The 18,049-nt window shown below is 36.0% G+C and overlaps 2 protein-coding genes across 2 annotated transcripts in view; one reads left to right on the top strand and one right to left on the bottom strand.

The window, feature by feature from the left end:
* The first annotated feature begins 146 nt into the window (after window positions 1-146).
* Window positions 147-8,238, top strand: cnpy3 (canopy FGF signaling regulator 3). The gene is made up of 6 exons (XM_079896835.1): window positions 147-368; window positions 987-1,113; window positions 1,240-1,336; window positions 1,675-1,797; window positions 5,752-5,869; window positions 6,726-8,238. Exons 1-6 carry the CDS (start codon window positions 269-271, stop codon window positions 6,986-6,988), a joined length of 828 nt encoding a protein of 275 aa, XP_079752961.1. The 5' UTR covers window positions 147-268; the 3' UTR covers window positions 6,989-8,238.
* A 3,586-nt stretch (window positions 8,239-11,824) lies between these two features.
* Window positions 11,825-18,049, bottom strand: part of dachb (dachshund b) — a 42,272-nt gene continuing 36,047 nt past the window's right edge. Inside the window, exons 5-12 of the mRNA XM_079896779.1 lie at window positions 17,613-17,782; window positions 17,059-17,200; window positions 15,805-15,876; window positions 15,375-15,505; window positions 15,148-15,295; window positions 14,914-15,051; window positions 14,764-14,829; window positions 11,825-12,924 (exon numbers count right to left, since the gene is read on the bottom strand). Of these exons, the coding sequence (XP_079752905.1) occupies window positions 12,887-12,924; window positions 14,764-14,829; window positions 14,914-15,051; window positions 15,148-15,295; window positions 15,375-15,505; window positions 15,805-15,876; window positions 17,059-17,200; window positions 17,613-17,782 (905 nt within the window). The 3' untranslated portion in view covers window positions 11,825-12,886. The remainder of the gene's footprint in view (window positions 12,925-14,763; window positions 14,830-14,913; window positions 15,052-15,147; window positions 15,296-15,374; window positions 15,506-15,804; window positions 15,877-17,058; window positions 17,201-17,612; window positions 17,783-18,049) is intronic.

The following is an 18,049-nucleotide window of genomic DNA, read 5'->3' on the forward strand; positions in this document are numbered from 1 at the left end:
TTTAAACTAACTAACTTACTGTTAAAAATACGTCAAGACATTCTGTGTCATAAACATCTCTCATGCAAGAAAACATTTCGTCGACCCCGCCCACGGTTTTCATTGGCTCGCTCATGCCACTTCGGCGGCCGTGATTGGTCCACTCCGCTTAGTGTCTGCGTCAACCTGCCACAGCGGAAGTGAAATCTTCAGTGGAAATAGCGGCTAGTTAAATAACTATGTCCGGTATTTTAGTATTGCTCATTGTAAGTATTTTCCACTAACAAAAATGAATGTTGTTACCTGCGTCGTGTTATTTCTCGTAAGTGCCGCAGCTGCTAAAAAAAGCGGGGACGATGAGTGGGTGCATCTGCCAGATAAATGTGAAGGTAAACTGTCCTTATTTATAATTAATCAATATTTTGATTTCAAATACATCATGATCTTTTGTGCATCTCAACACCAATGTTCAATGCTTGATAAAATTATGCTTGAATGCAATCGCACACACATATTTTACATAATATAAGAGGTCTGAGAGCTGTTTCAGACTCATTTCAGAGGTTCAATAGCAGTCTACTTAGTTTTTTGTTTCATAACAGCTTTAAATCGAAAGAGATCACTTGAATCATTTCAATTTCCAAAAACGGTAAACTGTCTGAACATTGAACTAATTGAAGTAATTGATATTCCACATTATTTATTTTACCTGTCGTACTTTATATGGTATAATATATTGTACTATACAATTCTAATGATTAATGAATTCTAATAATTATTATAAATAATTTAAAGTATTGTTCTGGTATTAAGCAGCATATTCCCCTTTTCAATGGACCTTACTTGGTGTCTCAAAACCTAGTGTGCTGCCTACCTAGACTGCATGGAACGTTTGAATGGGTCTACAGTGCAGTCTATGTAGGCAGTGCACTAGCTTTTGAGACTTTGCAGCTTTCTGTTCCTCTTTCTGGTCTTCTAAATCTGAAATGGTCTATATGTTTGTATAGTGTGCAAATTTGTGAGTATTGAGATGAAGTCTGCATTTGAAGAGACTGGCAAAACAAAAGAAGTGATTGAAACCAACTACCGTTTCCTGGATGATAAAGGTGCACCGCCAATCAAATATGTCAAATCGTAAGTGTTTCTAATGCAAACCATGATCTTAAGCTAAATAATGAGGCATCTGGTCTAGTGGACATGTGCATACTGTATTTAGATGCAGTGTGAGTTGAACATCTATTGCTGTCTTTTGCTTTTCAGTGATATTCGTTTCATAGAGGTGATGGAGAACGTTTGCTCAAGGATTATGCAGTACAATCTACACAAAGAGAGAGATGGCAGCAATCGCTTCGCAAAGGTCGGCTATGTTTTTGCACCACAACTTTAGTGCTCTTACTGAATTATTAACATCTGTTGAACAATCTTGAGTGACTAAGACTTGGTTGTAGAGTGAAAAGTTGTGAATGAATGAAAATTGAATGCACCAAATTGCAGTGCCAATGAGAAATGATCACATTTCATATCATGAATGCCATAAATGTAGTGTCAAAAGGTTTCTTTAACTGATAATCTAGTAAATGAAGGGATGTACAGTATGTGATGTTGAGATTGTGAATTATTTTACTGTAATATGCTGTGATGTGTCGTGACTCGTGTCAAACGGTGAGATCTGATAATTTCTCTTTCTCTGTTCAGGGTATGTCTGAGACATTCTCTACCTTACATAACCTGGTTAATAAAGGCGTGAAGGTGGTCATGGACATTCCCTTTGAACTGTGGAATGAGACCAGTGCAGAAGTGGCTGACCTCAAAAAACAGGTGTGTGAGTGACAGAGAGATTGTCAGTGGATTGCATTTTTCCATGCTGAAAGTCTTTTTTATATATATATATATATATATATATACAGTAAGTACATTACCGTACAAACTGTTTTTATTTATTATGAATACTTTTATTCAGAAAGGTTGAATTAAATTGGTCTTAAAGTGGCAATAAAGACATTTATAAAGTAATAAAAGTTTCTATTTTAAATAAATGCTGTTATTCATCAAACAATCCTGAAAAATGTATCACAGTTTCCACATGATATTTAGCAGCACAACTGTTTTCAACATTGATAATAATTAGAAATGTTTCTTGAGCATCAATAACAATTATCTTAAATTGTTTTAATAATATTTTACTGGTTTTGCTGTATTCATTTTTTTTTTTTTTCTTGGTGAGCAAGAGACTTATTTCAAAACATTGTGTATATGGGTCAAAACACAATAGGCCTACAACACAAAACAAGCCGAGACCTAATTGTCCATGTTATCATCAAGCTGAGACCAGGATTGTGTTTTGACCCATATATACAGTATATGGGAGTATATATATATATACAGTGCAATGCATAAGTGAATACACCCATGCTAAAGTTGACTAAAAAGAGGAATAAAAAATCATATTTTGGAAATTGAACTTAATGCCTTAATTAAAAAAATTAGGAAAAATCCAACCTTTAAGGACACCAATTTTCTTTGTGAATGAATAATGTATCGTAAATAAATAAATGTTCTTCCTTAAAATACATGGTGCATAAGTGAGTACACCCCTATGTTAAATTCGCATAGAGGCAGGCAGATTTTTATTTTTAAGTATTTTTAAAAAAAATTTTTTAGGATACTATGCATCCTGATAAAGTTCCCTTGGCCTTTGGAATTAAAATAGCCCCACATCATCACATAGCCTTCACCATACCTTGAGATTGGCATGGGGTTCTTTCTATAAGATCATCTCTCAATGCAAATCAAACTAGCTTTTAGGCTAACTGAAATAAAACCATGCCAATCTCTAGGTATGGTGAAGGCTATGTGATGATGTGGGGCTATTTTAATTCCAAAGGCCAAGGGAACTTTATCAGGATGCATAGTATCCTAAAAAATTTTTTAAAAAAATACTTAAAAATAAAAATCTGCCTGCCTCTATGGGAATTTAACATAGGGGTGTACTCACTTATGCACCATGTATTTTAAGGAAGAACATTTATTTATTTACGATACATTATTCATTCACAAAGAAAATTGGTGTCCTTAAAGGTTGGATTTTTCCTAATTTTTTTAATTAAGGCATTAAGTTCAATTTCCAAAATATGATTTTTTATTCCTCTTTTTAGTCAACTTTAGCATGGGTGTATTCACTTATGCATAGCACTGTATATATATATATATATATATATATATATATATACACATATATATATATACACATATATATATATATATATATATATATATAGTACTGTGCAAAAGTCTTAGGCATGTTAATATCCCCACCCCAAAAATGGTTTTAAGTCAGTTATTCATATCTTTTGCTGTAGTGTGTCAGTAGGAAATATCAGTTTACATTTCCAAACATTCTTTTTGCCATTAATTGTAATAATCCAGTGAGATTTGTGTATGCACAAGGAATCTGACAACAGCCGGTATGATCTGATCTCACCATCATCGAGTCCGTCTGTGATTACATGAAGAAACAGAAGAAACTGAGACAGACTAAATCCAGAAGAACTGCGGGAACGTCTCCGAGATGCTTGAAGAAACCTTCCTGCAAAGCTACCTGAAAAACTATGCGCAAGTGTACCTGGACAAAAGCTGTTTTAAACGCAAAGGCTCGTTACACCAAATATTGATTTGGATTTGTTAATAGAAGTTAAATCATAAATAAATTCAATTTATGATTTTATTTTTGAAAGCATTCTCACTTTACAGCATTTTAACACAAGTGCCAGTACTTTTCACAGTACTGTAGCTTTGCAGGAAGGTTTCTTCAAGCGTCTCGGAGACGTTCCCGCAGTTCTTCTGGATTTAGTCTGTCTCAGTTTCTTCTGTTTCTTCATGTAATCACAGACGGACTCGATGATGGTGAGATCAGATCATACCGGCTGTTGTCAGATTCCTTGTGCATACACAAATCTCACTGGATTATTACAATTAATGGCAAAAAGAATGTTTGGAAATGTAAACTGATATTTCCTACTGACACACTACAGCAAAAGATATAAATAACTGACTTAAAACCATTTTTGGGGACATTTTTGGGGTGGGGATATTAACATGCCTAAGACTTTTGCACAGTACTGTACATACACACACACACACACACACACACACACACACACACACATATATATATATATATATATATATATATATATATATATATATTAGGGCTGTCAAAAGATTAATCGCGATTAATCGCATCCAAAATAAAAGTTTGTTTTTAATAATATATGTGTGTGTACTGTGTATAATTAAATTTGTATATATAAATACACACACATGCATGTATATATTTAAGAAAAATGTGTTATTTATATATAAAAAAAATTATATTTATATTACATTTACATTTACATTTAGTCATTTAGCAAACGCTTTTATCCAAAGCGACTTACAAATTAGGACTAAATTAAGCGAGTCATCATGAAGAGGCAAAAACAACAACAACGCAAGGAGTGCTCAAAATACGAAGTTCAGGCATTATTCAGAGTAGCATAAGCCTGATAAGTGAGGTTTTAAAGGGAAAGGAATGTTTTTTTTTTTTTTTTTTTTTATGAGGTTAAGTGCTCACGGAAGAGATGGGTTTTCAGCTGTCTTTTGAATGTTGTCAGGGATTCTGCGTTCCGGATGAGGGTGGGGAGAGCGTTCCACCAGCATGGAACTGTGAATGAGAATGTTCTGGAAAGAGATTTTGTGGCTCTCTGTGATGGAACCACGAGTCGTCGCTCGTTGACCGATCGTAGGCTTCTGGTAGGAATGTAGACTCGTAGGAGTGAGTGAAAGTAGGAGGGAGCTGAGCCTGTGACAGATCTGTAAGCAAGCGTCAATGCCTTGAACTTGATGCGAGCAGCGAGAGGTAGCCAGTGCAGAGAGATGAACAGTGGAGTGACGTGGGCCCTTTTGGGCTCGTTGAAGACAAGCCGAGCTGCAGCATTCTGGATCAACTGTAGGGGTTTGGTTGCACATGCTGGAAGTCCGGCCAGAAGAGCATTACAGTAGTCAAGCCTAGAAATGACCAGGGCCTGGACGAGAAGTTGTGTTGCATGCTCAGTTAGGAAAGGCCTGATCTTCCTGATGTTGTGCAGTGCAAACCTGCATGATCGAGCTGTCTTTGAAATGTGATCTGTGAAGGTCAGCTGGTCATCAAACGTTACTCCAAGGTTTCTGACCGACCTTGATGGGGTGATTGATGCTGAATCTAGCTGGATAGTGAAGTTGTTCTGTAGAGACGGATTGGCAGGGAGGACGAGAAGCTCAGTCTTTGCCAGGTTGAGTTGCAGGTGATGTTCCTTCATCCATGTCGAGATGTCCGCCAGACAGCTTGAGACCCGTGCAGCTACTGTGGGATCATCTGGTTGAAACGAGAGGAAGAGCTGATATATAATAAGAGCTTATATATAATAAACTATATAAATATATATACAGTATATGTATGCAAATATTTCTTAAATATATACATGCATGTGTGTGTATTTATATATACAAAATAATTATACACAGTACACACACATATATTATGTAAACACAAACTTTTTTTTTGGATGCCATTAATCTTTTGACAGCCCTAATATATATATATATGCACGTTATATATATTGTATTTTGTTTTATATTATTATATTAGTGGTTAAGTGTATAAAACAATCTGTGTAAATACAGTTTGCAGTGTATGTCCAGGTAAATGAGAGATCTGATATGCCCCAGTGAGAGATGTGTGTTTTCTTCCCTCAGTGTGATGTGATGGTAGAGCAGTATGAAGAAGTCATTGAAGACTGGTATAAAGGCAGCCAGGAGGAAGATCTCACCACTTACCTGTGTGAAAAACATGTGCTGAAAGGACAAGACACTGGTAATGTGAAACTAACAGCTCTTTTACTTCATCACACACCCACTGAACAGTTAAAACGCACTAGACATAATATTATGACTTCTTACAGACTAAAACTCTTGATCTCCTTTATCGGCACCGGTTTTAAGAGCCGTTGTTTCTGGGAAGAATCAGACAGTTCCTCAAGGCCACAGGAGCAGAAATAGTAAATGACATACTCGTATAGCAGCTTCCTGTGCGCATGCTTATACAACTAAATGGACAAGGCTTTAAAAAATATATATATATTTTTGAAAGAAATTCTTTTATTCAGCAAAGATGCATTAAATGGATAGTTCACCCAAAAATTCTACCATCATTTACTCACCCACATGTTGTTCCAAACCTGTATGACTTTCTGTCTTCTGTGGAACATGAACAAAATATTTTGAAGAATGTTGGTAACCAAACAGTTTCGGTTCGCATTGACTTTCATTGTATTTTTTGTGCATACAATGTAAGTCAATAGGAACAAAACTGTTTGGTTACCAACATTCTTCAAAATGTCTTCTTTGGAACAACATGAGTTGGACGAGTACATTTTTTGGGTAGACTATCCCTTTTAATCGTCATTTATATAGTTGTGGTCAGATTACAAATGATTTGCTGTCCGTCTTCATATTATCACCAGCTTGTTGCTTCCTGTTATAGAAGATTAATGATTAATTTGGCATTGTGCTGGCTCTTATATCATTGCTATAGCAACCAATATAGATCTGCCAGAAAAAGACATCACTTCCCGAACACAAAGCTCTGATTTGATCACTTGTTGCTAATAACAGTGCGAACAGTCAGTATAAAGATGTGCAAACACGTGCCTCTGACTCTCTCTCTGCAGACTGTCTTAAAGAGACATGGGCTGGGAGAAAGGGAGACACGGCAGCCATCGCAGAGGACAAGAAGAAAAAGAAGGGCAAAAAGAAGAAGGGTAAAGACAGCGAGGATGGGCAGAAAAAGGAAAAGAAGGTGAAGAAGAAGAAGAAGGAAAAGTCCAAGCTTCACAACACCAAAAAGCGGAAAACCGAAGAAGCTGGACACACCTCGGATGAGGAGGAGATTCAGAAGAAAGTTCCTCTTAATCAGGAGAAAACTGAACTCTGATATAGTTCTTTGCCTTTTTTGTTTGTTTGTTTTCTGATGCTTGACCCCTTGACGTCTAAAATTACAACTGATACATACCAAGATGTACGTTGAGTTTTAAGTCCACGAGAAGGAGGTAATATTGAGGTCCTCTTTCTAGATCAGACAGAACATGTCACTTGAATGTTACATGAATAGGAAGATGCTAAAATCAAACGCCATTTCAGATCCTAAAATGGCAGCTACTGTAGACCAATCAAATCAGAGCTTGGATTTAAACGTTTGCTTGTGTTTGTTCTCATGCTGGTACATGCTGGTGACATTGATAACATGCTAAAATTGTCCTTTCAGGAAGTGTTTTGAATCAATGAAGCTGGCAAGCTCTTGGAATGGATTCTGGAATGGTTCTCATTTCTATTCCTCTCACTCATGTTTCTTATCTAAAATTTAGTTTAGATTATAGGTTATAAATTTAGTCTTTTAACCACTGTTACTTTTACTTGCCATTCATTTTCATCAAATAAGAAAATACATTATTGGAGATTTTCTCAGTATTAATATGATTAGGTGGTACACAATGCTAAATTTGACCTTTTTTGTATAGGATAATATTTGTATGAAAACATTTTATGTGATGCAACAAATATGTTTAGTTTTTTTGTGATTCTACATGTCCATAAAATGTGATGATATATTTTTTCTCCCCAAAATTTCATTTCATTATTTTATTTTTAGATGGAACAGTCTGAACTTGGCACCTGTTAATTTTCCACATCTCTCATTTCAGTAATGCAGATGTAACCCTGAGAAAGCAGGGACCTTTTCTTTCTTTCTTTTTTTAAAAATCCAAATATGGTTGTACCATTTTTGCTTGATCTGTCCATATTTGTTTTTGTGTTTGCAGTGTTTATGTACGTGATGTCACTTACAGGGAATGTTTGACTTATTTTTTCTTAATACTTTTCTGTATGGTATTGTTTACTTCAACTGTTTATATATCAGGCTATTTCCAAAAGCTGTATGTATGTATGTATGTGTATGTGTGTGAGCTCCTGCAGGTGTTTGTATGTCTATTCAGATTAGTGTTGTTTGGAGTGCGATGTGGAGTGTGTATGAAAGTTATTGACCTGAGATTGAACTGGAAATGCACATGTTGTAATGGGAGGAACATGTGCCGGTTTGTGTTTCTTGGGACCAGCTCATTAGCTGATGCTTTTGACAAGTGAGTTGTATGACTGATAAATAAAAAAGAAACCAACAACAAGCAACTTTTGGGTTGAATTATTATTATTATTATTATTATTAATAAATATGTCTGAAGAAAATGTGTTTTAAGCAGTTGGTTTGTAGCCTTTACCACAAGGGGGTGGTAACGCCAAGAAGAAAACAAATCCTTGCTTTTATAGTTTTATGTGAATATGGGAATGTGTTACTACGATATTCTGAATAGTTTCTTTGTGGTTTGTTGTAACAGAACTATTCAGGTTCGCATTCAACCAGTGAGTGAGAAGAGAGATCATGGTATTCCCTACGACTGTCCCCACAAGTATAATAATAGCAGAATTTTTGACCTTATTGAGACTTTTTTACCAAGTGTGGGTATCTGCAGATTGGACTAATGGGCGTGCCGAAAGGTAGACGCGTGGAGAAAGGTCTTTATCATTGGTCGCGAAAGCTGTCTGTCAGGGTGTGGGGTCAGTTTCCGTTGGGGGAAGTCACCTTTCGACACGCCCATTACTCCGACCTGCAGATTTCCCTGTCTCCCCCATGAGTAAATTTAAATGACGTCTCCAAATTGTTTTTTTTTTTTTTTTTTTTTTTTTTTTGAAAATGTAAAAATGCAGAAAGTTATCTGTGAGGGTTGTGTTTGTGCATACAGTTTGTACAGTATAAAAATCCTTTGTCTATGGAAAAACACGGAAACCCACCGTGTGTGTATGTCACAACCATAGACTGTAAAAAATAGGTCACAACCAACCACAACGATCCAATCTATTTCATAGGACAAAATAGAAAATATTATTTTCTTGTTCGAGAAGCCTTTTAACTCGGATATGTCACAAAATCGCTAGCCTAGGCTACTTCCGTTTCATACCGACTTTGTAATGTAGCTTGTCCTTCTTATTTGTTGGTATGTTTGTGCTCTATAGCAAAGCTAACTTGCTTTGAGCAAAAACCGGTGATTATCAAAAATAATTTATTATTATTTTTGCCACATTATTTAACAGTTGAAATTAAATGTGTAAACAAAAAAAATGTGTACAATCAACATCCTATACAAATCTATCAAAGTTCTTAAGACAGATGTAGGAATTGTTGTTTAATATACAAGCTTCAGTGTCGCTCCGTTTGTCACGATGAGTGTTTATCAGTCAGTGACCCTGAAGGCTTTGTCCGCGTTTCCACTTCTCAATGTCAAATTCCTCTTCTGTTATGTTTGAGCAATCTGTATTATTTGCCCTTCAGTATTGGAGAAAATGCCTATTCACTTGCACAAACACATCTCAATGAATAATTCATAAAAACAAACATCTTGCCCCCAGGCTAAAACCTTTTCATTTTGCTATCAGTTATGCCGGGAGATTCTTCCTTCGGCAGATGGAGAAAATCGAGTATTTGATTGTTCTCTAATCTCTGAGAATAAAAATGCAGTCTGAAATTGAAATATTGATCTTTTACATTGCAATCACCTGGTATATTACACCAGAGACAGTATGTGTGAGTAATATGAATCTCTTCTGTGGGCCTTTTTTCTTTTTTTAGTCAGTGAAATCATGTATATCCTGCATGGTTTCCAGTTTACCCATGGTAATTAACATTTAATTAGAAAGAATTGGGCTTGTTTTTTTTGTTTTTTGTTTTTAACCCTGTTGGTGGACTGAAGATTCTTAGTTGTTAATAATATGGGCGTGGACAGTAATTAATATGTAGGCTATATATTAATTTAAAAAGATAGGATTAATTTAGTATAGTATAGTATTAATTAAAAGTATAACAGTAAAATAACAGTAAAGTACTAAAAAAAGGATCGGTTTTCACAAAATTAAGCGGCACAACATTTCAACATTGATAATAATAAAAAATGTCATACTTGAACACCAAATCAGCATATTAGAAAGATTTCTGAAGGATCATGTGACACTGAAGACTGGAGTAATAATGTTTAAAATTCAGCTTTGCCATCACATGAATAAATAACATTTTATAATATATTAAAATAGAAAAAAAAGTTAATGTTAAAAAGTTAATAATAACAATGACAGTTATTTTAAATCATATTTCACTGTATTTTTGATCCAAAAATGCAGCCTTGGTGAGCATAAGGAACTAAAAAATCTCAATGAACTTTTGCAACATAGAGTAGGTTTATAAATATATACATATTGTTTTCCTTGTATTAACAGTCATTCATTTAAAGAAACATTCTCATTCTTCTATATGGAAAAGATTAGAACGTTGGTCACTTTAAATGAGGAAAAACATCCTCTGTTCTTATACAATGTCAAGAGAAAAGTTGTTCATGGGTTCAATGACTTAATCACGATTTAATAATTTCCTTTCAAAGCGTTTCCTCCCTTTCCATCCCAGTGTGCCCTAATATGGGTAATCTAGTTAAACAAACATTTTTTCATGTCTTATTTAAGTGCTTTCTTCACAATGTGTATCTTTATTTGAAGGCTGTGGTGCATGAAATGGTCCTATAACTCACTGGAGAAACATGCTTCTTCAAATCGCATTAAAAAAATATCTGGGCTTCCTTTTTCATGAGTAACAAAATAAACTCATGTTTCTGTTTGGAGTATTATGGGTGAATCGTTCAATCAGTGCCTCTGACTATCTATAGTCACAGTCATACCACCCTGAGAAAACAGCAGCCACCCTCAGTGCATCCTGGGAATAATATGACACATTTGTTTATCTGGCTCGCGGGAAGTGAAAAACGGCCCACAGCTTGGATAATTGTTTTGAAGAAAATAATAAATGCCATAAATTGGTTTGCTGTTGTATAAACGTTTTTTCAAAGTTTTACAAGAAAATGCAACTACAAATTTTCACATTTAATTAAATGGTACTTGCCATTTCTTTGTGAAATATTTCTTGTTCACTTGTTTTAAAGCCATTTTTATTTCAGTTTATCGGACCATGTTCTTCATACACGAGGTTTCGTTTTTATTGTTTATTTTTTTGTTTGTTTCCAGCCTACTTAGTCAGTGATCACACAATATCCTGTATGTAGTTTCCTTCTACATAGGGACTTGTGTATAACTAAAATAACATATTTTCCAGGATGCAGAAATTGACTGAATACACAAATAAATGCAACAGTACTGATATATTTCTCACAAAACAATCATCGCAAACCAGATGCCATTTCTGTATCCTAAACACGTATGTTTATCTTCCGCCCCTATCTTTTGCTAGCTGTAGTTTTTAAACCGAACATTTCCCACGTTCCCAAATGGCCATCTCCCATTTTTAGAGTGCAATTCTAAATCAGAGTAAATTGTTTTCAAATTTATTTATGGTCCCCACAGATTTATGGTCTCGGGTGATATTATAAAGTATGCAAAAGAAAAATATTACAATTCCACGTCACAGTACTGTACTTTGAGTCATGATATCCTTGTTTGGAAAAGGAAATTGGTGCTTTCAAGGGTCCTTTTAGACTCATGAGTACAGGACACACACACGTTAGCTTGTGTCTGAAATGCCGGATCACAAACTGAATGTTAATGAGGACTTTGATATGTGTCAATAAAAGCACTAATGGGGTCTCATTTGCATGACCTGAATCAATAGGACTGTTTGATGGCTTTTGCTTCATGAGGAACGCTATTGACGACAAGGTGACACCGGTGACATGAGCATCGCATTGTTTATTTGTGTCGTCGGTTCTTTCTGGTGCACGAAACGGTGACAGACATCGATCTACACCTTTCAAGACATCATTTAGCATTCGAATGCCTATAGGAATGACGGCTCAAGGCTCGTCCTGACAACATCAGCAGGGAACTTCTGTTCTGCGGGAAGTCTGTTTTCCTCTTTAAGTAACACTCAGACTAAATAAAGACTCGTAATGTTGGGGTGAATGCCAAATATCCTCTGCGGTCTTACTGTCTAGTTTTAGCCAATGCTAAAATGGTTAGTGAATCAAATCTCTGTAAATGCTTGGGAACCACAGGTTTCAACAAACCTGGGCAAACCATTCAGGGAGACGTTTCGAGACTTCTGAATGAATGACATGGTGGTAATACTGTATTTCTCATTAGGAAAGATTCAAAATACAGAATAAACACATTCAGTAGCTTTTCCTTCTGACCGAAAGCCAATACAATAGCTAACGCGAGGTCTTACAAAAGAAAACTAGCACAAACTGAAGAGCAGGTGAACATTTTAAACAGTATCAAGAAGCTAAACTGGCCTACAAAAGAGAGATAAATGGACAGAAGAACCAGAAGATGGACAAACAAGAGAAAAGCAACACAATGTAACATTCCACACTCTTCAGAGTCTTTCAACAAGAATGAAACAAGCCAGATTCATCTCTTTTCCTTCTCTTTCCCTCATTTTTTTTTTTTTACATCAGCCCATCCTGAGGGCATTAGACTGAAGGTCACTGTCCTAAAGGGACGATGTCGCGGCTTCAAAACAAGTAACAGGACGTCAATCGTCTCCACAGAGCTTAAACGGGGAATAAAGCACAATATATGTATAAAACAACAGTTGAGGAATCTGGAATGTTGTGAGGATGGGAATAAGAGTGGATTGAGCAATCGATTGGGTCAAATCTTCAGGTCTTCTCCAACGCAGCTCATTATGTAAAACCTTGAAGTCCTCTCTTCATTGGAAACTGCTTTCGGGAAGTTGATTGTTTTTTGTGTAGGGATGATCCATGATGTGGAGAACATCCTCGGCCTCTTAGTACATTATTGGGTTTTTTGTGTACGTTCTGCTTTCTGTAAAAGAGAGACATAAAGAGGAAGGTTTGAGAGTACTAAACCACAGGTTTAACTTGTAAATCACAGCAGTCTGGGAAAAAAATATGGTACTTTCTATGTTCTTCTTGGGGAGAGACTGAAACCACAGAAAGTGTTAAACTTCTCTTGTTAAACTTAATAATAATAATACTTTTATTCAGTAATGACACATTAAATTGATCAAAAGTGAGAGTAAAGACATTTATAATGTTATTTATTTCAAATAAGTCCTGTTCTTTTGAACTTTCTATGCATCAAAGAATCCTGAAAAAATGAATCTTGAGCACTAAATCAGCATATTAGAATGATTTCTGAAGGATCACGTGACACTGAAGACTGGAGTAATGACACTTTGCCTTTAAAATATATTAAAATAAAAAATATGACTTAAAATTGTAATAATATTTCACAATATTACTGTTTTTACTGTATTTTTTATCCTTAGTGAGCAGAAGTGCATGTTTTTTGTTGTCATATAGTTCATATCTCAGTTCATTTCTTTTTACAGTTACATTATGTTAATTCTTAATTTTATTGAAGTTAATTTAAGGTGGGCCTAATGTTTGACCAACATGCTTAAAACACAATTCATAACAAATTACAAAAAATGAAATGAATAAAAATAAAATATTCTAAAATATTATATACAATTTCAAATGCCCTTTGACTCTAAAATAGACCATTTTTGCACATCATGTAAAAAGACATTACACCTCTTCCAGTCCAGTGCAGCAGATTTTCTCGGCATTAGGGAGCCATTTTAATAAAATTAACAAGAGGTGTAATTCAAGTAATTTATCATGTAGCTTTAGCTGTCTCACAGAGGGGGAGAGAGCGAGAACGGCCAGCTGCAGAAACAGATAAACGGGTGGAAGGGCGGCGCTGGAATATTCATGCCGTGAGGCTTTGCTTACACAGGAAACTTGCAATTAGTCCCCAGTCTTTTGATTCATCCATGTGTTTATTTGCGAATGGTTTCGCTCTGAGACAGAGGGAGCCGATGATCTCATCTGTTTGGAGGACACGGGCGAGTGACACACGGTGTTGCTGAGAAAGACTGATGGGAAGGGGAAGTGAGGTCAAAACAACAAATCTGAATAAGCCACAGCTGAAACTGTGCACGTCCATATAGATATATACAGGAGTGAGTTGATGACCATGTTTTTTGTACTAGGAAAGATCGAAATACTAAATATTTTAGGACTATCTTCAAAGTGAATACGGGAAATGATCATATTTATCATTAAAATGTACATCACCGTTTATTGAAATTAAGAAATGAATACTGTTATTCAGCAAGGATGAATTAAAAGTGACTGAAATAGTAAAGGCTTTGACATAGTTATAAACAAATTCTAAGAAATTCTTTTGAACTTTCTATTCATCAAATAATCCTGGAAAAAATTAATCATAGTTTCCACAAAAATATTAAGCAAGCGCAACTGTTTTCAACATTGATAAAAAACAGCACCAAATCAGCATATTAGAATGATTTCTAAAGGATCACGTGTCTGAAAACTGGAGGAATGATGCTGAAAATTCAGCTTTGCTATCACAGAAATATATTACATTTTAAAATATATTCAAATAGAAAACGGTTATTTTAAATTGTAATAATATTTCACAACATTGCATTTTTTACTGAATTCTTTATCAAATAAATGCAACCTTGGTGAGCATAAGAGACTTCTCTCAAAAACATTGAAAAAAATCTCACGACCCCACATTTTTGTACTATATATTTAATAAAATATTATTAAAATATGTTGTTCTGCAATAAGAAACACATATGAAAAAGGGACCAGTTCCATTCAATACCTTGTAACAAGCAGTTGTCCTCTGGGCTTCTGCAGCGCTCCGTCTCCATGTCCAGACTGATTGGATCTATGTTAACAGACAGCGACAGCTGACAAAGCCTGCTGAAAGACTATAGGCCTGAATGAGTGTGTGTGAGTGAGTGTGTCTCACCGTGTGTGAGAGGGTCTGATGAGGTGGCCTGCTGTAAGGCCTGCTCGATTTGCCCTCTCCGCTTGGACTCATATTCCAGCGCCTCCTGTAACCTCCTCTTTGCCTTCTTCTCCTTCTTCAGACGTCTCTGAATGGTGGCTAGATGACAAAAGGAAAAGTTCCATGTGTAAACATCAAATGGAACCGGATGATTTTTTAATTTTCCAATACATGCATTACAACGTAACGATCTACCCCGACTGCGTAACTCGGAGGTGAGCTGTCTCTCCAGACTCTCTCTCATCTCTCTCTCTCTGTACAGCTCCATCTTGAGCTCTCGCCTCTCCTGCTGAAGCTGTTTCTCCTGCAGACGGGCGTTCTCCAAAGCCACCTTTAGCAGACCCTGAAACACATGTCCACGTGTTATTGATGCTGAACATTGTTTTGTGTGTGTGTCTCTCTGTGTCTCTTCATGGCTGTACCTGGACATTAGTGAGCAGCGTCTCCACGGAGGAGAGGCCGTCTGTGAAAAGGAGGGAAGCAGGGAAGCCCGAGGGAAACGTCTGGGCTGGGACCTTCTCGAATAATGTTGGCTTCACTGCATTCTGCTCAACTGCAAAATAATAAACACAAAGAAAATAATTCAACTGATCGGCTGACTGATACATATTTTCCACTACAAGATGATATGTAGTAAGGCATGAGCATATTATTTTAATTGTTTTGAGATTACTTGTGTATAGAACCTAGAATATCCCATTACAACCAACAATATACCATTACATCACCCAACTAAATGCAATATAAAGGCTCTGTGTAATAATTGAACTATAATGAGAGCAGAGGAGGTCAGAGGCTTTTATGAAATTTTGTTATTTTAAATGAAATATTGTTTATGTTGAGGAAATGCACCTCTATTGTTGGAAAGTCTGTTCATATGCAGAGCTGAGTCTATCTCCCTTTGTTCATCATGAACGTCATATGCTGCAGAGAGAGAAAGAAATACAAAAAGACAGTAGATAAATTAAACAAGAAGTTTCCGAGTAGCACAGACTATTACAAACACATATTGCTTTCTGCTGTTATTGTGTATGCAACCAGAATCGTTGCAAGGCTTGTTGATTAGTTTACAGTAACATCTTTTTTCTCTCAATGTAAATCATATAATGTTGTTTACTATGGACATTATATGCAAGATATTACGAAACAACAGTAATATCACATTTCAAGATGAAGATGCTAACCACAATAACTGGGTCTCCATAAATTCACAACATTCAGAAACTAAATTATTACATTTTCTGGGGGAAAAAAATGATATATATATGTATATATATACGTGGTACTATGCTAGGGTGTTGTTGGTGGTTGCCCAGGGCACTGATACAGTATGCATTTGCTAAGGTGTCCTGAGTGGTTTTTATCATATTGCCATGCAGTTGCTACATGATTCTTAGTTTTTTTTTTGTACACTTCTATACAGGTACTAAGATGTTCTAAGTGGACTATAGGCCAGTGATAGGCTTATGAAATTAACGTTTCGCTGTGATTGCTTCTAATGCTACTGCCTGTATTGTCCTTTCAATAGTTTACTCATATGGCACAATAATGTCTTTGAGTTACACTATTATTCAAATGTTTGTGTTTTTTTAAGAAGTCTCTTATGCTCACCAAGGCTCCACAGCAAAAACACAGTAAAAACAGAAGTGTTGTGAAATAATATTACAATTTAAAATAACTGTTTTCTATTTTAATATATTCTAAAATGTAATTTATTCCTGTGATGGCAAAGCTGAATGTTCAGCATCATTGCTCCAGTCTTCAGTGTCACATGACCCTTCTAATATGTACATTTGGCGATCAAGAAACATTTCTGATTATTTTTCAAGATCCTTTGATGAATAGAAAGATTTCTTTGAAATAGAAAACTTTTGTAACATCACAAATGTATTTATTCTCACTTTTGATCAATTTAATGGATACTTGCTGAATAAAAGCATATTTCTTTTAAAAAATGTACTCACCCCAAACTTTTGAACGGTAGTGTTTGTGCATTTGAGGGATTTACTCAGCAAATATTGATGGATAGTTTGATCAATTATAATAAATACAATCGATTACTCAGCATATCATTAATTCATTTGACAGCCATACTGAATAACTCACCTGTTTTTTGAGGAGAGTGTGTGTAAGGGTGTGTGGGGCTGCTGGGAACTGAACTGCTTAGTTGAGGTGAGGGCTCAGTTTTCTGAGGAACAATTCCCTCAACGGATGGTGTCAAAGAGGGACTCTCTTCAAAACACTCTTGCTGAAAAAACAAAAAAACAAATACAAAAATACAGTTTAGCCCTGTAAACAATTATACACCCATAGAAACTCTCCCCACATGACAGCACATCTTCATCAGCCCAGTTTGTCTGAAATCCATCAGAGAGTCAGATTGGCTTGAGGTTCATATCATCGTAAAGTAGTGATAAAAGAAAACCTTTTTTCCAGATACAGCTTTGTGGTGAAGCTAGTTTAATAGTCAAGCTGTGTTTTGCAACACAACACAAGTCCCTAAAGCAGTTTGGACCCCTTTAGACCAAGTGGACCAGCAAATTGCTCAAAATAAATAAACTCAAGTGAGAACTGTGTGAAAAATCCCTGATGACCTTGCAGCAAAAGAGCTCTTGGAGTATATGTGTGTTTTAGTGTCTGGTGTGTACAGCATGTCCTACCTTGATGGCAGATGTCGGCCTGGAGACGGGGCTGTGCACCTGTGCACTGGCAACCATGTTGGCAATTGTATTAAGGTGGTTCATCTGGTTCATAGCCATGGCAACAGAGGCGGGAGGAAGTCCAACAGGAAGCAGGGGATGGGGCATCATCATGAAGGGCAGGTCCAGTCCTATGCAAAGAAGAAAGAACCATGGAATAACCACATACATTTAGGTCTGTTTATCACACAAATCTATTGAATGTCTTCAGATTAGACTTGGATTTTAATCATATTGACTACTTTTATTATGCTTTTTAGGGCTACATGATATACCATTTTAGCATTGATATCGCGAAGTGCGCATCTGCGATAGTCACATCACAGGATGAGCGTTGTCAAGTATCGGGATCGTAGTTGATCTGTACGGACCAGGTACCACGGTTCGAAACGCTCGTG

The sequence above is a fragment of the Squalius cephalus genome (genome assembly GCF_949319135.1).
Source record: "Squalius cephalus genome assembly, chromosome: 2".
NCBI lineage: Eukaryota > Metazoa > Chordata > Actinopteri > Cypriniformes > Leuciscidae > Squalius > Squalius cephalus.

Coding starts and splice junctions, on each gene's coding strand:
- cnpy3 (XM_079896835.1), top strand. CDS start 269: ATGAATGTTGTTACCTGCGTCGTGTTATTTCTCGTAAGTGCCGCAGCT. Junction 1,114..1,239: donor CCAATCAAATATGTCAAATC/GTAAGTGTTTCT, acceptor TTTGCTTTTCAG/TGATATTCGTTTCATAGAGG. Junction 1,337..1,674: donor GCAGCAATCGCTTCGCAAAG/GTCGGCTATGTT, acceptor TTCTCTGTTCAG/GGTATGTCTGAGACATTCTC.